The sequence below is a fragment of the Aulonocara stuartgranti genome (assembly GCF_965226115.1).
Source record: "Aulonocara stuartgranti genome assembly, chromosome: 6".
Lineage (NCBI taxonomy): Eukaryota > Metazoa > Chordata > Actinopteri > Cichliformes > Cichlidae > Aulonocara > Aulonocara stuartgranti.
In genome coordinates this window covers 15,690,297-15,714,027 of record NC_138944.1, presented here as the reverse complement: position 1 = coordinate 15,714,027, position 23,731 = coordinate 15,690,297, and the positions used below count along the sequence as shown (strand labels likewise).

The 23,731-nt window shown below is 40.6% G+C and overlaps 1 protein-coding gene across 2 annotated transcripts in view; it reads right to left on the bottom strand.

The window, feature by feature from the left end:
• The window catches only part of ntn1a (netrin 1a), a 57,044-nt gene extending 37,527 nt beyond the window's left edge, over positions 1 to 19,517 (bottom strand). Inside the window, exons 1-2 of one of the 2 annotated variants that reach the window (XM_082535893.1) lie at positions 19,196 to 19,517; positions 17,983 to 19,033 (exon numbers count right to left, since the gene is read on the bottom strand). In XM_082535893.1, the coding sequence (XP_082392019.1) occupies positions 17,983 to 19,006 (1,024 nt within the window). In that variant the 5' untranslated portion in view covers positions 19,007 to 19,033; positions 19,196 to 19,517. The remainder of the gene's footprint in view (positions 1 to 17,982; positions 19,034 to 19,195) is intronic. The other variant, XM_082535892.1, reaches the window with a different exon arrangement.
• Positions 19,518 to 23,731: the final 4,214 nt, after the last annotated feature.

Sequence of the window (23,731 nt, the reverse complement as noted above, 5' to 3'; positions counted from 1 at the left end):
CATTACTAGGCTACCACTTGAACTGTGCAATCTCCCCTCCTCACCTTGCTTCCCTTTCCCGTGGGGAAAACCAGGCATTCTCTGCTGCAGATGTCATTAGTGACAAATTTCTCTATAAAATTTATAAGCCATGAAAATGACTTTAGTTCAGTGGTCAAACAGAGGAGATGGAGAGGAGAGGAAATCCTCTAGTGCTCTAGTAACAGAAAGGGAGTAGAGGAGTGGAGAGATGGAATGTAAAAGAAATAAATCTTAAAGTAAAACACCGTTGCCTCCTGTTCCCCATTCCTCTCATCCCTTTGTGTTTGTCCCTCCTGTTGAACCTCAGAATAAATTGGAGCTCCGCTGCTTGGCTGTCTGACCTCTTTTAAAACCTGTCAGTTACTAACACATAGCACTGTCAGGGGGCAGGTTTCGGCTAAAGACCAGGTTGGAGTATGAAAGAAAATTGTCTTAGCAATTTCATAACCTGCTTTTGCAGTTTGCAGTAGTAGTTTTTTTTTTTAAACATTTTGCAGGACTTCTCCAAGCTGTCTTGTTAACTAACATATTTTAGTTGCAGTGGAAAAGGACACCGCATACACACAAGCTGGCTGGCTAAAACCTGAAGAATAATTTCACTGACAAACTGCTATGGGAAATAGCAGTATATTTAACAATCTGCAGTTACAGTAGAATTCAAACTGTCTATCTATGTACCTTTGCAAGGAGAGAGTTACAAATTTGCAAAGACATGGGTCGGTGCATTTCGAGCAGGTTGTGATTGTTTGCATACAGTATATAAGCTAAGCAGTAATCTTGAGCCTGTCAAAGTTTCTAATTTCTAATAATAGAAACAGCCTTAGCAAAAGCAAATCAGAAGTTAGGGCTACTAATCATCTCTGTAAGTATGGCCAGTTTTTATTACACCTAGGCTTGAAGGTGGGCAGCAGCATGCAGACAGGTTGATGAAAGAAGTGTACCTGAAGATTTTTCCTGAGCATTTCTGTGTTTGCATACACACACTGTACATTTTTGATTTCTTGCCATCAACTAAAGCACAGTCTCCTCTCCGGAGGAGGGAATGAGTGGGATAGTCACGGAAAGCCAGCTCCTTCACTTCTGTGACACATTTATTGTCCTCAGCTCTCATCCATCTTCAAAATGACACAATTTGAACTTTAACCTGAATTCCTCAACGTCGTTCTAATTCTTTAACCCATCAATGTGCCGGTGGAAAATAATTTGTCGCTGTAGCTGCCTGGCTTCACTTCAGCCATATACTTTGCTTGGTCGACTGTGGGTCACAAATGGACTGTGAAGCCAGCAACAAGCATTACTTTTACCCCAGCTCAGGTGTTTTTCTTGGAAGAAACAGAAGAAAGCAGAGCTGAATGTGGAGAGGTGATCTCATAAAGAAACAGATTTTTCTAGCCTGTGGCAGAAAAACTGGATAAATGATAGAGAAGCAATGTGAATAAGATGACCTGTGCCTATTATCGGGCCTGGAGAAGCATGACTAACAATCTGCAGCTTGTGCGAGTCTGTGATGGACGGGGAACACCGGTGACTGACAAACTCAACTTCAAAGCTACCTACATGCTGGAGGATATGATAAATGAACAGTCATTAGCAACGATCTGCAATTTTGTAGCAGAATACAATCCCCTACAATCTTTCAGACTTATTAGTACAGAACACATTTTAATTGTGTGCTTAATATGAATATGATTGCCTTCTGAAACTATGTGAGTGCATGAACAGTTACAGTAAATGCAGGCAAGCAAGGAGGCCAAATAGTTTTGAATTATTAGAAGAGAAGAAGAGGATCAAATGGATCACAATGTGTCAAGTGCGTGTGCATGCATATGCATCACTTGTGTCAGAAAAGAATTCAGATCTCAATTTGAAACTCTGCTATTGTGAGTCATAACAATAGAGGACCTTCAAGAATATGATGCTATGAATCCAAATCCAACAGATTTAGTATTATTTTCCACTGCAGCTCAAAGTCATTCCAGATTTTCCATCTCCCTGACTGGATCTTTATAACAAGTAAAATGTGCTCTGTCCAGTTTCAGCCTCTATAATTATGTTAATGTATACAGCCACAGGAATGACATGATATAACTTATATAAAAGGCTATTATTTTCAATAACGGCAAACAATAGACCTAAAAGAATAATATGTATTGTGGTAAGTTTGAGGAATTAAAAGTAATTTTTTTTAACTTAAAAAAGGTTATAATAAACGTTATAATACTTAACTTCTGTGTCTCTGCTAACTGTATCCCTGTGGATTATGTTTTTAATTAAGAAACTGCTACATTTTTTTGTACTTTATTGTCCTTTCATCACCAAATCTTTGCTCATTTGCCGATCATTTTAGCATTTATACATCTTTTTGTTATGACAGTGCATTTTAAAATAATTGCATTCATTAAAATTCAGATTTATTTTATATCCAGCTCAAAAAACAATGATCAATCTAAGCAACACTGGACAATAGCACTGTGTTCATAAATAGATACGAGTGCATTTTTTGTCAGTAAAGTAAAAAAACATTTTTTACGGATGCACACTGCCACTTTACTGCGATGTTCGTTAGTAGTGAGTCACGCTTCGGCAGATATGGCAGATGGGTTCTGCGTTAAAGCAGTTTGTCAGCTGGTTTGGTCCACGCCGATTGGTTCTGACACTGATGGGACACAGATATTTTTACTGTACTGTTTCCAGAACCACATTTACTGCACTTCTCTGGCATAGAAAACTGGGGAACAGGCCCTTGTGCACGCAGGCATGAACGTGTGCTTGTACACAAACACATTTACATACTTCCACTTGTTTAACTGCACTGCTAGAACCGAAGCTCTTTAAGTTTTTCCAACAGGAAATTGTTTTCTAACAAAAACTGAAGCATTTCATATCTTCCATAACCAGTTGTGGCACTTCTGACTCAGACAGGAAGGACACATTTGGGAAGTGGAGTCGGAGGTAAAAATCCAAAACCTCATTTTAATTTAGTCATTGGTAGAAGGTAATTAGTGAAAGGGGGGAACTGGCATTTGCCAGAGCAAGCAAACGGATGACTTACAGGGAGTAAACTGAGTATTGCGCCACTTTTTTCATTTAAGCGGAGAGGAACTCAAACAACAAGTAAGCGGTATTTTCTAAAATTGAGGAGTTATTGATGCTCCCTCTAATAAGAAAGGTTAAAGGAAGTTAAATGATGTTGTGCAGCTGCAATAGTCAGAACTCCTGCCATCTTTTGGTTCAGCTAAACGTTCTTGCACTCTGAATGACGATTCTCAGAATGATGCCTCCCATACAATGCTAAATATAAGGTATGGACTTATATTTACAATATAATCAAATACAGAAAATTTTAACAGTATGCGTACATGCTAAATAAATTTACAAAACACAGCTAATGTCTGAGTGGAGGAGGAGACGGTTAAAAAAAGAGGATCACAAACTTTCAGTATAAAGGTCTGAGAAAAAAAGGCTTTTGTTCCCCTCCACATTTCAATCCAAAGAACACTATAACCCCCAGTGAAATGTAAGTGCTTGTGTAATTTATGTCAAGAATAATATTACCCCATTGTGATTTTGAGACTGTTGATATTCTTTTATATTTGCACTGGCAGGAGGGCGACTCAGCTACAAGATGATTGTGGGCCAGGAAAATTGACTATAATTATCAAATAGGCCACTTAAACTTAATCTAATGGAAATGGCTTCAGAAAATAGTTTGACCTCTCAGTGCAGCTTTTTTGTCTTAACGTCTTGCAGCTGATTTATGAAGCCCAACAGCATTTCAGCAGCGATGGTGAAAAATCCTTCCGTTGGTATGTTGGCATTTCATACAGATCAAGTCGATGATACCATCATTTGTAAAATCATTATGGCCGGACATCCCGATCTCGCCGACCAACACGCTCACAACTTGCCTATTGTACTGTGACCGAGACCGTGTAAAATACAAAATCCCCTGTGCTGGCAAGAGAGGTGTCATTTCCGATGAGGTCACCGGCCATGGCAGCAGCCTAAACACGAGCCCGTTATTCTTTTCCTTAAACCTAACTCATGTGTTTCTTTTTTCTCTGTATCTTTATTTGTGATCTCTCCACTCTTTATTTTTCATTGACCTTGTTTGTTTTAAGGACACCGAGTTAATTTCATTTCCCGTCAACCACTACGGAAATCCCGCACAGAAACCCAATACTCTCTTTCTTTCTAAAAGTGGAAGCCGTGCCGCTCAGTGTTCACACATAATGAAACTGTGGCTGTCACAGAACAAAAGCCACAGGTTTTAAAGTAACAAGTATTTTTGATAGATTTATGAAATTGCACAGCAGGCAGAATAATGTCCCCTCTTGATGGAGACATAAGGGTTTCCTTTTGTTGTCCACTCTCCGAACATTAGGAAGTTCATGTACTAAAGATCCCACCTGGCTTTGAATGCCTCGAAATACAACTCCAGAAAGGAAGATGATAATAAAGATCATTTTCTGACCCAAAACACTGATTCCTGTTTGCCCCTGAAGGGTCTTCGCATATTCAATAAAAACTGAGTAAGCGTGTGTATCTTTTAAGGTACGATTTCATTTTCCTTTTTGGGAGCATACATTTGATTGGGATTAGTGAGGAAAAAAACAGTGACAAAGCCACAAATTACTAAGCACAGCTTACAGGAACAGGTCTGCATCATCTCCCAGACACACTGCTACATCTGGCCAAGCTCTTTTCCTCTATCCAGCTACCTTTTTCTTCACCCCAAGCTTTTTGACTTTCCTGAGAGACTACAGACCCTCCCTAGTACTTCAGCTTTCATCCCCTGCCAATGACCTGTCCTTGCCATACAGGGAGAAATAAAAATATACAAATATGACCAAAAAAAAAAACAAGGAGAGGGCGAAGGGGTAAAAAAAGAAAGCCAGGTCCATTCTCCGGGTTCTTTTTATCATCAGGTAGACATCTGGATATCTACAGAAACCCGATGCATAATCATTTCAGTATCTTTTTGTGTCTCCAGAGGTTAGTGAGTAAGAGATAGAGAGAGAAAGCGAGAGCGAGGCCAAGTTTTCCTTCATGTGTCATCCAGTTCCAGGTCCAGGCTTCAGAAAAAAACACAGAGGGGCCCCTTTTGGAAATTAATTTTTGCCACGAACGATCATCTCATAACAAAAATATTACCATTCATGACTCAATTTCCTCATAATTTCCTTATCAGCCCCCCGTAATTAGCCCCATTTGTTTGCTTTGTCCTCCAGTGAGAGGGTCCCTTTGTTATTAAAACCAGTGACGAGACTCACGCAGGAACCTGATGACTTGTTCAGCTGGCGTGGGGGTCCCCACAGCTGCCGGGGAGCCCCTGCAACCCACACATGCATTCAGCATTACCACTAGAGACGACGCTCTCAACCAAGACCCGGCAGCAGTAGAAGCTGTATAAATGAAAACGACTGTTAACATATTCAGTCACGAGTCTCTTTCTGTCTTTAAGCTGCTCTCTTTTCCTTGTTCCCACTCTCCATCACTTTTTTACTGTGGTCACCCCTCTTCCCCACCACCCTTCCGACTCCATAATGGACCTCCATAAGGAGGAGCTCAATCAGCAGGGGCCAGTGCTTCAGTTCTTTCTGCACTCAGTTGGACACCAACCTTCATTAATTGGCTGTATTGTCCCCGAGGCTGGCAAGGGTTTAATAAGGAGGAAAAGGTCTTAGGTAAAGAAGGCAAGACCATGGCTTTATTCTATTACATGTGCTCGGTTTCTTCTTTTTTTTCTTTTTACTAAAGACCATGAGGGACAGAGAGGGGCTCGTTCTTGTTGAAAATAGCTAAATGAGGAGGAGAGACAAAAAGGGAAGAGAGTGAGAGAGCATATGGATTTGCAGCCCCTTACCCCACTTTTGTCTTATCTGTGAGAGCTAATGAGTGACGGATTAACCTGGGATCACCTCGGGCAAATTGAGATGACCTCGCAAACTTTTCCCCAAGCATCCTCCCAGAAGGCTGCATTCTGCTTCACATGCCAAACACATGCACACAAATATAGAATTTACACTTGAGTGTTTCCCCCCCAAAAAAATTCTTTCTCAAAGATCTTCAATTTAACTTCCTCATAGGGATTTTGTGTCCAAAAACCTGAAAGACAAACTGAAAATGCTGCGCTTAATAGTGTCAAGGACCGTGTATGCAGGAGTCTAACACCTTACTTGCCTAACACCTACTTGTAATTATTTGTGGTTGTGTCCATCATGTTCTTATCGTTGTGCGTAACAGATATTTTTACCCTTTAAAAGCTGGAGATTCTGACTTATTTATAATAGATTGTTTATTTCGCTTTCTTGGATCAGATTGCCAAATTCATGGTAAGATGGCAGCTTTTGGGGGATTTGGCACATCGCATCACTGCTCCCCAGTCTCGGTACCTAACATGTGCTCACATACACTGGCCGCACTTACCTTGGAAAATGTACAAAGCTTTAAAATCCAGCTCTACCTACTCAACATTTTCAGTGTATTTCACAATGTATCCATAAACTTACTGTATCAGATTGGATATTTGCTCAATCAACTTTAGGTAAGTGGATAAAACTTTATAAAGCTGTATTTCGTTTTTTACCATGTAAGAGAACAAACGACCTGAACAGTATTCTCTCCTCAACCTTATTCAGATCTGTTTAATTTGTGCTGACCTCTGCTGACTGACACCAATTTATGCAACTGTATAAATCTGCAACTTCAGCTTCATTTACCACTTAGTTTGAGCCAGGGGGGCTCCAGTTTTTCAGTGAATAAGATAATGGATTGTATGACTTTTAGCTGTATTTATAACTATTCATTATATAGACAACTTTAGTCCCATACAAACAAACACAACAATAATTTAATGGCATGTATGAAAACTGGGTGCTACAAACCCCTGGTGCCCTGCTGGCTAGTTACACAAACACAGAGACACACACATACACAGCCTCCACCATTTGTCACCATCGCTGACAAATTACTGTCAGCTATCCAAAAACAACTACACACACACACATTTACACACACATACACAACAAATTCCAAGGGAAGGGATCTTTTTTTTTTGCTGGTGACACGTGAGCACGTGTGGTGCAAAATTAAATGGGTTAGGTCCGCTTGATCTGTCACAGGTGGTTTCTCCATTTTTTGTTTGCACGTGCTTGAGAAAAACGAAGAGAAAGAAGGAATCTGTAAAAGACAAGTGGAAGGATTTTTTTCTTTTGCCCACACATTAACTTCTGTCGATCTAATATCATTAAAACGTTAAGTGCAGAACAAAATGCTTTGAGACTTTGCATCTACAGTCTCCAAGTTTACGGCATAATTAAACCGCAACAGCAGGGGCTTTACTCCTCCGAGGATGATTCCAGCTGTTTGCAGTTCATTCAGATGACTGCAACAGTGTGCTTCAGCAACAGCGGGGGGCGCTCTGATCTGCTCAACTGACTGCTCCGTGGAGGTGTAACTTCATCCAGCCATTAATCATCTATAGCTGTGAGTGTTAAGGACCTCTGCTTCAGAGCACAATGTGCTCACGCTCATGCTAGGTGGTCCTGTCGGCGAGTTGTGCGACTGCTGCCAGGGCAGTTTTTGCCAGGACTTTCACCTTGAATCAAATGCTGAGCTGCTGCATATACAAAAGCCTGCTTCTCTTTTATGTCTCTCTCTCTCTCTCTCTCTCTCTCTCTCTTACACACACACACATAAGAGAGTATCTGTTTTTTATTGTTGTTGTTCATGCCGACACAGCCCTATCAGCTACAAGAATATTTGGAGGAATTGTTACAAACTGTGCCAAGGCTATCATTTTTAAGTGTGAACAGACCTGGGTAATTGTAGCGTAATGTAGCAACACATGCTGCACCAGCGTCAGTGCTTCTCCTACCTGGAAGTAAAAGAAGGAAAGCAACATGTGAGGATTTTACCTCACATTAGCTAATCACCACAAGACCCAGAGCGCAGTGCAGGAGAGTTTTAAGAATTTTCTTCACTAAGAATCACTTTCTGTTCTTCTTGCTTCCTTTTTCTTTTTCTTCACATGTTATATATTTGCTTTGGCTACAAATGGCCACAAGTAGGTTGCTGCCTCAAAGAGGTGCTGAGGTCATCAGCTCTGATCCTCTACAGCACCACTGGCCCCGGCCTGAGGATCAGATCTCACATACGCACACACTCGCTGCTTTTTAACTGAAAATAATCCTCCAGTGCCAGTCTCCCTCTCTCTCTCCCTCTCTTTCTCTGTTTTCTTACTCTGTTTACTGGTCCCTTTATGACCCACGTTAACATGAGTCCGTCTATAGTGGCCATGAATCAGGATTGTGCTTACAGTGTGTTACAGACCCGATGACTGCATGAATGAGTGATCATGACTCGTGCATAAACTGAAGGGCTTAAAGGGGAAGCCTGCTGAATTCTTACATAATGTTACTTAACGTGTTTTAGCAGTACTACTGTATATTTAGAAGAAAGAAAAAAGCTGCATAGAATATTTTGTGTGTTATGCACACAAGCTGAACAGATTTTAATAACCACTTAAGTGAGCACCAAAGAGTCCTGAATAGAACTCTATGGGTGCATTTTGCAATGCCAGAGATGGTAGCTGTCTGACCCACTGCCCCACCCTTCTATTAAAAAGCCAATCATCTTCTTTGGCTCAATGTGTATTCCACATCGAGCCAATTGTGGTGTATTGACGCAACTCTCTGAGTAGTGGAATGAATAGCTATCTCAGGGCATTAGAAAGATTGCTGCTGAGTGGTGGGACTTGCCATTACTTTGGTATCACTTGGGTCTGAAGAGTGTGACTGTGAAATCTGAAGGAATGGTTAGAAAACAGTAAGATTACGCAATTTCTTTGACCCAGTCTTTAGCTCTGTGTTAGGGTAAGGCTCAAGACTACATTCGCAGTCACTCACTCAAAACCAAACTACTGAGTGTAGACTGTAATAATGTAGATAATAGCATCAACATCTGAAGAAAGTTTAAATCGCTCAAATCTGCATTCTTCCTAACACCTACCACAGTGTCATTCATTTGGGATAAAAAAGTCCAGTTGTTGAACTTTATGGTTATATGACCCATTGTGTATTGTGTTATGTGTTATTTGTTCAAACACTATACTGACAAGTCATTGTCTTCATCACAAGCTTCAAGTAAAATGTTGGGCTAGCCACGTGATTGAGAAGACACTACCGTACGAGAATGCAGTTTCCTCGGGTTCTCATTCAGATCCGTAGTGAGTTTGATTATTTACACTGTCTCACTTCAGCCGTGCTGTTAGAGCAAGGAATTGCAAAACTGGTGGAGTATTGAAAGAAATGAAACAGCAACAGTGGAGGCTAAATAAATAACTAAATGTCTAAGTGGACGCTGTGAATCTGAGACAATATATGAATTTTCCAAATAATTCCTTTGTGGATAAAGCATTAGTGTAACAGTGTTACTTTTCATCCTCCCACTTATAGTAGCAAAGAGCTGAATCCTGGGAACCTTTCCCACCGAACGGTGCAGACAGTGTCCTGCCTGTCACGTCTATGTGACAGCACTTATTCTGTGGTGTAAGTGCGGGTGCTTAAAATATGTAGGAGACAGGCAGGCTGTGATTCATAGAGCTGAGGAGTGAGGCATTGAAGTGTCTTGTGTCTAATGTGTGAACGCAGACTAATATTGTCTGGTGTGGGTTTTAATTACCCCCAGTCATTTGGTACCCTCTCAAACCAAAGCTTTCCATCACATACACTCCACCACCCCTCTCCCTCCTTATCCGTCTCTTTGTTTCTCTCTCCCACACACTCTCTCTCTCTCACACACACACATGTACTCAGGCTGCGATTTATGCCAAAACCACAGCACATGGAGATCCTCCCTCTGCTAAGTCGAACTTTCACTATAGCATCAAGTCATCAATTAATTCATTAAGAGACACCTCCCCAGGCGCTGAATAGCTGCTCACATCCTAGAGAGCATTACTGTTTGCATAAACACCGACTGGTAGAAAATGAAGTTGACAGAGAAATCCAGACACAGTCTCCATTTCTCACTCTCTGTCTCTCTCTCTCTCTCTCTCACACACACACACACACACACACACACACACACACAGATGTATGCAGGCACACACTCTACAGTAAAAACAAATACACCAAATGATGTCAAGCCCTTCTGACAGAGATGAAAGACACACTGAAACACACAAAGAGGCAGAAAAAAAAAAACAGCTTGCAGACAACAGGCAGGTATTATGACTGAAAGGAGCGTCTTCCCTCTGTCATTGGATACATACACGAGGAACATCTGGAATATCTGAGGAATATCTGTACAGCTGTGTGTGAAAAGCCTGTGTCCCTCTGGTCTTTTGCGTTGCAGAATTTGTACAGATGTTTGGGAGCCACCTAAGTCATGTTTGAACACTGTTTTGGTATATTTGTAATGCATTTAAGTTTTTGCACCTAAGGCAACCTGCCATGATTGAGCTCGCCGAGCTGTCGAAAACCAAGCCTTCCAATAAAAATAACGAAACAGCTGTCATCGCTGTAAGGAAAGCCTACTTTATGCTTGCGGTTTGAACCGGATTAATAAGATAGCCGAAAGTCTTTAGCGGGCATGTGCAGTGCGCCTAGATTTCTCCCTTGAGAATACACCTGATTACTGTGTTTGAGGGAGAAAGAAGAGGAAAAGATCATTTGGATCTCGTTGGCCAGACCAATTATCACCAGCTGCTAGGAGAGTATTGGCACAGATTGAATGGAAACATTTTAAATATGCCACACACACACACACAGAGACGCGCACACACACGGGGTCAATGTTTTCTTCCACAGGTATGCAGCACTGATCCTTCTGATCATAATCAAGAGCATGATGATGATTATAATGATGACTACAATCTGAGTTTCTGGGCTGTTTGAATGCTGTAATAAAAAAGCTACAGTACACAGTAAGTTGAAGCTTCAGCAAGGGTGACAAGAGGAAGTGAGCGCAGGCCAGAAGCCAACGGAGTAACGCAATATGGCATTCTTTCAGATGCAATATGGCTTCCTACCAGCGATTTCTCAAAAACAAGCTTGAAGTTCCATTTCTGGTACGAGCATGTGCACGGAGGCCCGCTCGCGCACACATGCACACAGGCGCTGGCTGAGAAAAGGGACTCACACTGTGAGCAGGGTCTGTGTTGCATTATGCGTTGTAGCCAGAGCAATGAAACAAAACCACAGTCGCCGAAAGGTTCGCTTTGCCCAAAGGACACTGAACTGCACAACAGATACACAGGCTGTGAAATTTCACAGCAGATTTTTGTCTTTTCCGACAGCTGAGCACGTTGCTTTCAAACCAAAAAGTAAGCCAGCCTCGCTTGTATTTTTCCTCTCAGAGCAAACACACTCGCATACACACACGTAATCTATGTGTACATTAACCACAGACATTTTTTGATATACGCTAATTTCCAGTCTTCAAAGGGCTGTCAGAGTTTATTATCAGCACAAAACTGGAATAGCATCAAAATTGAACTGCTTCTTGAACAGGCCTCATGACAAGCAACAACTAGCTCCAAAATTCCAGCTCCGAAAAGGGCCGCTGCCAACTACTGACATTAATTACTTCAAGATCTCCCATGCTTCAACATACCCAACAGTATCTACACTATTTGTCACATCTATTTGAGGGAAAATTATCGCTATTAGGAATGATCTCACTCCTGGGGATTGTACAGTCTCTGGTTGCAAAAGTGTGCAGAGTAGCTGTTTTATTAAAGTCCTCTGATTGTAATTATTTTATTAAATTATCATTATTGATTTACACAAATACTTTAGTATCCTTCTGAGGCTCGAACTCAGAATCCTGCTGAAACAGACGGACTTTTTCATGCAGAGTATTTTTCACCCTGTGCCTCAGGAACTGAATTTCACTTTGGCTACCTCCTTACACAAAGTCTAATTTTAGTTTGTTCACAATCTTACTTGAATTTTTGCTATATTGTGAATGAAACACCCACCTGACTGTACACATGTAATCAGACAGCTCAATAGTTGTACCATCAAAGTATTTTTCTTTATCAGTAAGCGTGCATTTAAAACTCTCAGATGGTGACAGGACTTAACAGCTGTGAATACTGACCAAGGGTGAAAGTTCATAAGTCCAAGTATTTACATTTCAGATGTAACTAGCTTTTGAATTCTTAGCATAGATTCTCAGCTAAATTAGCAATGCGGTGTGTGTCAAAGCATCTCATCCCAACACCTTGTGAGGATATACAAGTGCAAAAATAGAGCTTCGCACTCCCAGATGACAGCAGTAGTAGTGGCTACAGCAGCAGACACAGCTCATATAGTCTCATGTAATCCTACAACAGAAAGGAGAGAGGTTTTCATTTTTACTGCTCCTGCAGTGTGTGTGCGTGCTTCTGTGTGTCTCTCTCCTGGATGTCTTTTTTTAGTGTTTAGTTAGAGCACTTGATATACTGTACCATCAGCCTTGCTTACAATCTGCGTCCACGTTTCTGTCTGTTTGAGAGATACAGCAGGTCTTCGAATCTAAAACAGAAGGGTTCGCCAGTCGTCTGGACCGTGCACGACTTATTTTTTGCAGCGCGGTTTACAAAACCAGTCATAAACACTGATAAGAGCTCATGGAAAGAAGTTCTAGAAGTGAGAGAGAGGCCATTCCCCCCCCCCTGTTTGAACTGACGGATAAAGACCTGAAAGAAACTCTGTGCGCGCGCGTGTGAGCATATGTGCGCGCCTACCCATGACTGCACGTCAGAGGAAAAGGGTCAGTGAAACACTGAAGGTGAAGAAAAGTATGACAGTGCAAAGTGCAAAGCTAAGCCGTCAGTTTATTCCCAGCACTGTTTGCTGCCACTGAGACTAACAATGCATCCTGCCGGCAGCTTTGAAGATGAAGGATGCCGGTTTATAAGAGTGCACGGTGAGCTGCTTAAACATTAACCAGAACCTCAGTTTGAAAGGTTACAAACAAACAAAATGGCTAGGAAACATCCGAACTAAGGCCTGTAGGATATCTCTGTTGTCCAGCTGACAACCGACTGGCCGGGACTTCTTTTGCACACATAAAAACATGTGTCTGACTGTATACAACACAACTAAACAATGAAATCAAAAAGGGCAACAAATATCGCAAAGAAAACATGCACCACATGGGTGTAACGTTTGATCACTCTCTGCAAAGGGTTTCACAGAATCAGCCGAAAGCGAGAATACAACCCTCAGTCTAATGTGCTTGGATAGAAATGGCAAACTCTGATTAACTGTTTTGCACATAAAGAGAGCATCTGACAATAAGCCCTGTAGCCTTAATGACAAGTTTTGATACCTTAGAATACATCATTGAGGATGTGGTTTGACAGCTATTAAGAATAATTTCTGGGTTTTTCCAAAGGTAGCTGCAGAAACCCAGTCATGCTGTTCTACAAGCAGGTCTGAAATATGACAGAATCCGCTGTTCAGAAAAGGGCTTCAAGGGTTACTCCTAGTAGGCTGTCAAGATTGCAAAGAGTTAAAGAACAGCATGTCTATGGCTACAGGGCATCATTTGCATTTCAGAATTTTCAGTACTGGATTTTGTCTTATATAGTTGTTGAAAGCACCATGGTTAGCGGAGGAAAAATAAACTCTTGTGTTTTCATTGGTTACAAGAAATTTTGCAAAGTCCTGATAACATTGCTGGAAATGTTTTTGTTATCTCTCTCTTGTTGTTGCTCTGGAATGATCCTAAACTTTGTTAAGATGTTGGCAAAAATCCATGAAATTAAGAAAGAAATACATCACCTAACAGAAAACAGCTGTTTTAAAGAATTCATTTATTTGTTCTTCTTGATTTTTATTAATTTATTTTATTTTATTTTTTAGCCACATATCACAAGGCATTAACACAATTTCAAATATAGTTGCATGTGGCTGACACTGTCAGTCAGTTGCCTCTTAACAGCACCTGGGAACATTTGAATGTACTTTGTGTTTTCTGTTGTGTAGATCTTGATAACTGGGGGCAAAACAAGCACAGATCACAAGTCGCCCAAATGATTTAGGGATATGGAAAGAGGTGTAATTTCCACTGGAAATGAGGCTCCGTCTTACTTTCACACATTGAATTTCTTCCAGTAATATTAAAAAGTGTCCACTTACCACGACAGAAGAGAAAAGACATTAGTTCTTAATTTTATTTCCAGGTATACCATTCAGGAGCTGCAGCAGCAGCAGCAACTGGTAGAAAAAGTGCCCTGCAGAATCCATTTGTCAAGGGTTTAGACTGACACAGTTGAAACCCAGGGCAACATGGTACCCTGTTTTATGCAGTCTAAGAGGCCTTTATAAAGAAAGACCTGCAGGCATTACTCAGTCTTTAAAAAATTATCATCCAATCAAAAACAAACAAGCTAAAAAAAAACAACCCAACTAACTGTATTCTGATTTAGTGCTAAAATTTGTCTATATGTGCTGGAAGTTGACATCAGTGAAATATAACACAGCAAAGCTTTAACTCATAAAGTAGCAGGCCTCTATCCAGGAGACTAATTGTGATCTAAGGTGCAATATGCATGATGACAATGTGGATCATAATTTGTCTAATCTGAAATCAAACCTATGTTTCAGGCTTTAGGAGTGAAAGACCCTACATGCCAACAATGAGTGAGCAAAAGCATAAAGATTGCAAACTGAGAGAGTCTCGTGGAAATATGTACAACTCTATTCTGTAGGTCATTATGGTGGTTGAGTTCAGAGAGGAAGGAGAGCTTCTTCCTGATCCTAAACTCTTTATATGTTGAGTTGTAAAATGAACAACTGAGGAAAATGTATTCACTGCCTCTCTCTTCCTCACACAGTTTCTCCATCATGTGCCCCCCCTCCAACCTATCCGACATACACCCCGCCCCTGGATTAGGTTCATGTACTTCATTTTCACTATTCTCGTCTCACGGCCAGCCCCTCCCTCCGTCCCTGCTGGCCCTTGCAGTACGGCACTTGTCCCCTCATTCTGCATGCTTTTTAGCCCTCTTCCCAATCGTCCTTAATCTTCCTAAATTATTCAAAACACTTTGTCTTCTTCTTGTACCCAAGACATCAAGTAAATTACGCAAAAACTGCAAACTAGGGGGGAAAAAGAATCACATTTGTGATTTTTTTTTCCAGAGAAGCTGAAACCTTCCTTTATCGCCTTCCTTTATTGAACAGTTGACGGGGATTTCTGTAAATGAGCTCGTCATTTAGCCTAAAAGGCTTGAGTGAGGACACTTCCACGTCATTCGTGTTATTTAGCTCATTGCATTACAGACTTAGAATTTGCTGTCGAGACACCCAAATGCATCGAGATGCACATTCAAGATTGCCCGATCTGTCTGATCATGATGGAAGTAATCAACAAAGTTTTACGAGATCCTTTCAACCATCTCCTCTCTTTTGTTCAGATGTTAGTGTGATATTTAAAGTTATCAAAAGGTTCTGTTTTCCATGTAACTCGCCCTCTTCTATTGTTCAGTTTCTTTACAAAGATCTACTTCTCACCAACATTTAGTGTTTGCTTCAGCTTAAAAATGCACACACACTTTCCCAAAACCTGCAAAATGTTAAAAACTAAAATACTTTTCTAAAAATAGCCATTTTCACACTTTTGTGAATCCAGTGCAATGTATCTATCTATTTATATATATATATATATACATATATATATATATATATATATATATATATATATATATATATATATATATATATATATAATTTTATTTTTTCTGGTCAGGTATAAAAAAGTGTAAATGATATTGGTTAAATAAAATAGTTTATATATGATTCAGGGCTTGTGCCTTTTTTCTGTTTAATAATTTTGCCAGTATTTACAAATGTCTCCAAATGTCCCTCTACCCAATGTGATGATAGATCTAACATTAACAAGGACCAACACGTTTTTCATTTATCTCAATGTTTTGTACCTTTAAATGACCAAAAAAACAAACACTTATTTTTAAAAATAGTAAATAAATAATATTGACTAAATAAAGCTGCAAAATCACTTACTTGGGTTAGTTACCTTTATATTTAAAAGCATGCAGGCTAAAATGGGTTACCTGACAAGAAAAACAAACTATAAAGAGTAAAAATACTCTTTTCTTGGGTTTTATTGCTTCCTTGGACAAACTGGGACTTTCTCCTACAGTATGAACAGCTTCCACTGTTTCTGTTGACTTAGCAGCATGTTCACATCTGTCACTAGGAATGTCCCAGAGCTTTAGAAATGGGCAACACTAGCAAACAAAAACCTTTTAAACAGCTGCTATGTGTCAGAGTGGCTGACATGTGCTGTGACTGTCAAACAATATAGAGCCCCTTTCCCCCTGCAGACCTGCAGCTGAATGGAAAATATAAGGGTCTGAATTGGTTTGTGATGGATGTGTCTTTCTGTGATTGTAGAGTGTTACACTGAGGGTTTTGTTTTAGTGTCTATCATCAGTCATCTTTTTGCTTGTCCTTTTCACTCTCTGGCTGTTTCATCGACATCCTACACTGGGGGCTGCACTTCAGATTATTGCAACACTGTTGCTTTTAAGGTCCACGTGATTCTAACACCTCTGTATACAGTAATTAAAATAAAACCAAAGTTATTTTTAAAATAAAATGCAAAGAGAGAATTTTTAATATGAAGCATGGCCAAAGAAAGGACGGTGAATAAAGATCCTCATTAAAGATTTGATACAAATCACCACACAGGAACACTAAAAGAAAAAAAAACTTTTGTTTAAATGTTTTCCAACACTGAGATTCAGGGATGAAACTGACAATTTCACTAATCTGCACAAACAATTCCTAAATGACTTCTTACAGTGTTTGAAATGCCCACAAGCTTTTTCTGAATCTCTAGCCTGCATAACTTGGCCATCCAAGCCATCTGAAAAGCATTCTGCACTATCTGCAATCTACAGGCTTACTTATCCGTGCCAGCTTATAATAAAATACAACTATTGCAACTTTGATCACTTTTATCACTCAGCAGCTGATGAAACTTGCAGACACAAAGAGCTGACTCGCTGATAAAATCGTGAAATTTGCCTCTTTTGTGTGTAACACCTGTTTCTTTTTGGTATTGCATAAAAAGAAATCATGTAATTAACTATGCTATCCGAATTTGAGGATTTTGCACAGTTATAATCCGTTTTAAAATTGATTTAATTTGAATTACTCACATTTGCAACCAATAAAGCAAATAACATCTCTTCTTCTCTGCAGCATGTTCTCGTGCTTGAATGTAACAATAAACTGTATAACCAATAGCAATAAATCTACTTTTCTGTGCTTTGTGTCATAAGACCTGATCGATTTTGTTGAGAGATACTTGTGTGATTGAGGAACGAAGAAGGGTCTGTTTTCAATTAGCAGTGTGGCGAGTTTTTGCACGATTCTTCAGATAAATTAAAAGGCATCGCTTTATTGTAGCGGTGAAGTCGAGCAATGAGAAATGATGCTGTGGGTCATTAGGCTCAGTGGTCCCGTTTGAGGTGGTTTAAAAGCCTCCATTATGGCCTGCGACGAGCTAAATGGACTTTCAAATTGCATTTCATGTTGCATGTGACTTAAATCCAAATATGATCGTGGACGTGAGCCGAAGTATTCATTTAAACAGAACCGCAGTAAAGGTTGTATTTGAAGGGACTGTTGGAGCTTAATAAACTAAAGCAATTAAATTATTGGCAGATTTAAAGAAAATATTATTATTATTATTATTATTATTATTATTATTATTATTATTATTATTATTAAACCATATAATTGACACACACAATTTTGCGTAACGAAAATCTTTCCATTTCTCAATCTACCTGGTTAGGTTAATACATTTTCCACATCTCCAACACATCAGCACATCCTGCCACCGCAATTCTAATTTCATAATTTCAGGTTAAGAAACACTTCTCGTCATCAGACAGTCGCTCCGGGATGGAGGGCCGCGGGTGGGACTTACCGACACACTCGTTGGCCTCCCTGGCTGTGGCTCTCTGCCACGGTCTGTCGTAGTGAAAAGGTTTGCACCTGTCGCACTCGGGCCCGGCGGTGTTGTGCTTACACTCACACACCAGATTCCCGTCTCGGTCCTTTACGCACCGAGATGCGTGTCCGTTGCATTTGCATCTCCCTCCGACCTGCAGGTCCGACACTGAGTAGAAATACGAGTCCCGGGCCAGTTCCGAGTCGTCCTCATTCTCGTCGCCGAAAGTGTGCAACCTGCTGAAGATGACCTTAATGTCCGTGGCTGTGACCCAGTCCTGCAGCACCGGGGAGTTGTCAAAGTCATGCGCCGACGGTCTGCCGTCCAGCGTGCTGAAGGCGATGAGCCCGCCGGTCAGAGGGTAGATGTCGGTGTGTGAGTCCGTGCAGACTGCCTCCTGCTCGTTCTGTTTTGTGATAACGGCCCTGTTGGGCTTGTTATACATCTTCCTGCACTGGGTAGAGTAAACCTGAAAGGGTACCCAAGTTTTCCCGTAGTCCATGGACTTGTAAATAGCCATGGATTCGGGTCGGGGCGAGCAGAACTGTAGGCTCACATACGTTACCTCAAACTTCTTGCCGAGGGACAGAGTCAGGGTGACATTTTGCGGGTACTGGATGAAGTTCTCAGACTGCCAGCAGGTGAGGTTGTGAGGGTTGTTAAGATCCGTTAGATACGCTGGTGGGTGATACTTCTTGGGGTCAGAGGCGTCGCAGGTGTGACAGTTTCTGGTTTTCTCCTCTCCTGTCTCGGCAGAGGTCACCAGGCAGTAGCGACTCGGCGTCTTGCCGCAGGTACTGGACACCCTCACTTCCTTCCCGAAGGCGGAGTTGACGAAGTCCGGGATGCAGCGCCGCGGGTTGCCGTGTTCGTCGTAGCAGGGATCCGGAGGAGAGGTCTGTGCTGCAAACATGCTCATCCCGTACCCTCCAGAGGCGCTCCTGCACGACAGGGACACGGCGAGCAGCAAAACCAGCACAACATCCACAGCTCTTATCATGGTGGCTCCGTGATCCCCCAAGTGTGTCTGCAGAGTTGAGAGGGAACACAGAGAGCACGAAGAGTGAGTTATTTTAGTGATGACACAAAAATATATTAATATCTGATAAAAAAAAATATAAGTGATAAAAAACTGGAGTATATTTATTCCTAATTTTTCTTATCTAAAATCTATAAAAGCTCACTTTACCTGAGATTTATTTTAAATAATGTAAAAGACCGGCGAAGACGCGCTACTTTTCTCACTCGCTGGTCTCGGTTTGTTTGTTTCTTCCAATCTCTTGCGTAAAAATAGAGAAACGGATGGATTTAAGAGTCGCTTGTGTCCTTATAGCAAGTCCCGCTCCTCCTGCCGGTCTTTTCAAAATTTCTCTCCCTCCCTCTCTCGCTCTCTCTCTCTCCACATATTCTCTCGCGCGGATCGGATCTTGCTTGGCACGGCTTTAGGTCAGCTCATCTTGGGTGACAGCAGGCGGAACAACGACGTCCACTGGTGGCGCTTCAGGAGACTGTTGCGGTAGTGGGGCGCAAATTACCTCAGGAGAGAAGACAGAGAAGTGTGAATCTGAGAGACCCCCCCCCCCTCCCCAGTTGATCCGGTACTTTATGCTGGGTTGAGCACGTTTAGCAGAAAACAGTGAAATCACCCTTCCATACAGTAAAAGCCCTGCTATATCCACGAAATATTTGCAGTTTTCTTCCTCTTCTACTTCCTTTTTCTTTCTTTTTGCCCAAGGCCAAACTGGTCCTAATTTACCATTTACTTTAGTATTGGCATTTCACCATTTTAAAAATGACTTAATTTCATTCTGTTATGTGTAATTATTTTTAAACGACATCAACATAAAATGTTTCAGAAGGACAAAAGGAAAGGTCCTATGTCCCTCTCAGGTTTCTGTCCACAGTGGAACAGTTGGAGGGATTAGGTTTACTTAAAATGAAACAGGCACTAAATTGTGGAGTGCGCCAATAATGTGCTCTTTTTACTATGTTAAATTCGAGTGTTTAGATTATTTGGAGAGCAATTAAGCGTTTTTTTTCTTGGTTTCTTATTGGAAACCAAACTGCTTCGGGATAGCAGCCACACTCAGTTGCAGAATGACGCCAGCGTTTGTACTTTCACACGGGTCGGGTCTTGAAAAATAAAACATTTGCACACCAGATTCTAGGCTTTTTTTTCTGTGCAGGGTTTCAGAATACATGCCTCTTGAGTTGGAAATCTTCTGTGACCAGCTGCTCCATGAGACCTGTTGAATATTGGCACAAAGAGTAACCGCGCCATCTTGTGCCCATAGAGGGAAACAGCAGCTCAGCGTTCAGTGACCGGCTGGTACTGTCTGTATATTCCAGGTGATGGAGGTATAACACCACGTAGAATAAAGACATTCACTGCTTAAAGGAGTGAAGGATGGGCTCTTATGATAGCCAGGTCCAGTTTTATTCGTTATCCGGGATATTGTGAGAAATTTTCAAGACATATTACCTGAAATTAACAAATTAAGGCATCAATTACTCATTTCATTCAATGCATTTTTTTACTTTTTATCTTATACTACCTACACAACAAATTCGCTTTACAAAATCAGTCAGATTGGAAAGTTTGTTAACATGCTCGAAGTTCAGGAGTACTAGAAAAGCTACAAGAAAATTCACATTAAATTGTAAAAAATAATGTTTTTGTTTTTTAGGCTCCGTGCTGGTTGAATCTGAGCGCTTTTGTAGACCTCTGCATGTGTTCAGTTGTTGGCATCAGCAGTGAAATCATCAATAAAAAGACGCTGTGCGCGTTCTTTTGGCACCTGAACAAGCCCCAACAGAAGCACAACAACGTCTGAAAAATATTGCTCAGTGCACTCCCAAAAGTTTATTTTTTTTCCACCTTGTGAGGAATTGACTGCTCATCCTCATGATTCCTCGTGCTGTCAGGTCCTTTGCCATTTCCTAATTTTCCCGTGGTGAGCTGCATTTCCAAAATGAAAGTTTATGGTACAGTACTAGCAAAGCATACACTTTGATGTTGCCAAAACAGAAGTCCACCTCAACCTAAAGGCAACTTAGTCAACTCTGTTGTAGATGAACTGAGATAAAAACCACAAATGAGAAACATTTAGAGGCTGAGTGTTCGTGGTTCCTGTGAATCCTTAACATTTAGGGATCGTGTTTTAAAATAATTTGAGGTGATAAAATTATTTTATACAGTATTGAAATGAAATCGTGTTTCTTTGTATTTTGCTTCTGATGTGCCAGACTTTTGTGTAATTTTGAATTGGGGTCTTGAACAAGACTTGTCCAGTATACTGACGTTCTTTCAAAGTTTTACTTCAGACATTGGCTGCTTTTTCATTTATTTTCAGTCTAGTCTTTGTACCAGATAATTTTCAGAGGAATGTTTTGTTTCCTCGTTCTTTACTTGACACTGACCTATGAATCATTTCGGCATAAAAGGGGACGTAACTTACGGTGCCACTTTTATGCTTGAATGATTCATATAACAGACAGCTTTGCATAGAGACAATTGTATTTTTAGGCCCTTTGTTAGTAGCCACCTGTCTCAAAAGCATGAAAATTTTTTCCTTCTGCCCTTTTTTTCCCAAGGTGAATCTACAAAAAATGCCAACACTCTTTCATGGGTATAAAATGGTATTCTTACATCAACAAGGTGATTCCCAGAGAGTTATTAGTAAAAAAAACAAAAACAAAAAAAACTTGTTTTATTTTGGGATGGTGTGCAGCCCATCCTTCAAAAAAACTGAGGAAGTTGTGCAAAAGAAAGAAGTTGCAGGCCTAAACATAACTATCTATGATGATGAACAGTATCTGAAAGTTATGTTCTTAAGAAATGGGAAAAAATCCTGAAAAGAGTTGACGCAGGACTTGAGAAATTACCCAGCTGAAGGGCCAGATGAGACCTTTTCTGATGAAGTTTCAGGAAAACCTTATCAGAACTGGTCTCGGTGGAAGAGTGGCTGTTAAGAAGTCCTTCTTAAGGAAGGTTAACAGGGAGAAAAGCTTGAGGTATGCCAAACTACACAAGAAGTGGATATTGATGACTACCAGTCTTATGGAGTGACTGATTCAAATGAAAGATGTTGGTTTAGCTTGTTAAAAGAAAGAGATGAGGAGAGAGGTAAAACAACAAGTGTCTACAGCCATCTGTAAAACACAGTGAAGGCTGTGTCATGGTGTGTGGCTGCATTTGAGCTGGTGGTGTTTGAGATGTAGTTAAAAATAATGGAATTATGAACACAGAAAAGTACCGTCAGAATTTGATCACCGCGCAATCTGGAAAGCATGTGACTGGCAACAAGTTTGTTTTTCAGCATGACAAACAAAGTTGTTCTGCTTCTTTGCTCATGTGTTTTAGCATTTTATCTTCAAGTTATTATTTCATGGTTTGTCTTTGGTTTTAAATCCACAAAGCAACTGAATTACACAGGAATAAAGAAAAATGCAGCACAAGAATTTCAGTTTAATTCAATTCAGTTTTATTTATATAGCACCAAATCACAACAACAGTTGCCTCAAGGTGCGTTATATTGTAAGATAAAGATCCTACAATAACAGAGAGAAAACAATCAGCTGGACCCTGTGGGCAAGCACTCGGTGACTGTAGGGAGGAAAAACTCAGACAGGAAGAAACCTCAGACAGAACCAGGCTCGGAGAGAGACAGCCATCCACCGTGACCAGTTGGGGTGAGGGGAGGGAGACAACACAAAAGACTTGCTGTGGAAGAGAGCCAGAGATTAATAATAACTAATGATTTAATACAGAGGTGTGTATAAACACATACTGACTGAAAAAGGTGAGTAAAGAAGAAACTCTCGGTACATTGTGGGAACCCCCCAGTTCACTAGACCTATTGCAGTGTAACTAAAGGAGGGTTCAGGGTCACCTGATCCAGCCCCAACTATATGATTTATCAAAAAGGAAAGTTTTAAGCCTGATCGTAAAAGCAGAGAGAGCGTCTATCTCCCAAATCCAAACAGGGAGCTGGTTCCACAGAAGAGGGGCTTTAAAACGGAACTTTCTGTCTCCCATTCTACTCTTTGTAGTCCCACTTAATACTTTTAGTGCAGCGTTGTGGATCAATTGACTATTTTTCAGGGAGTTTTTAAAACAACCTGATAAAAATGAATTACAATAGTCCAACCTAAAAGAAAGATATTTCAGGGAATCCTTTTTTAAGAAATTCACATCCAGCACACGGAACTTTCTTTCTGTGGACAGATCTTTATAAAACATGGTCATCCTGCTCCTTATCTTTTTCATTTGTCTGTGGCTTTACGTCCTGATTTTCAAATATTATAACAATTACAAGTGTGTTTTTATTTCTCTTTGTCAAATTTTTGCTTAGTTTCCATGCACTGTTTGCATCTTCTCTATCAGTCAGTGAAGTTCTGCAGTGCATATCCTTTTGCAGTCTCCCATTCTGTTATTTCCTCCAAGCCTTTTGGCATGACATGGCTACTGAGTTTGCATCAGAGCTGGATAGTCTCATGATAGAACTGGTAGATCCAGCATGATATTTGATGTCACAGTGATCATTGTGACTGACAAAAGACAGGCAACAACAAACAACAAGCTGATAAACAAACCCTACACTAAATCTCTGCGCTCCTTTTTTCATAAATAGACTATATTTAAACATGTATATTTCCTAAAAACTGAGTTTAAGATTACATTGAAGCTCTGTGGGAATATAATATGTCGTTTTAAAATGTATTT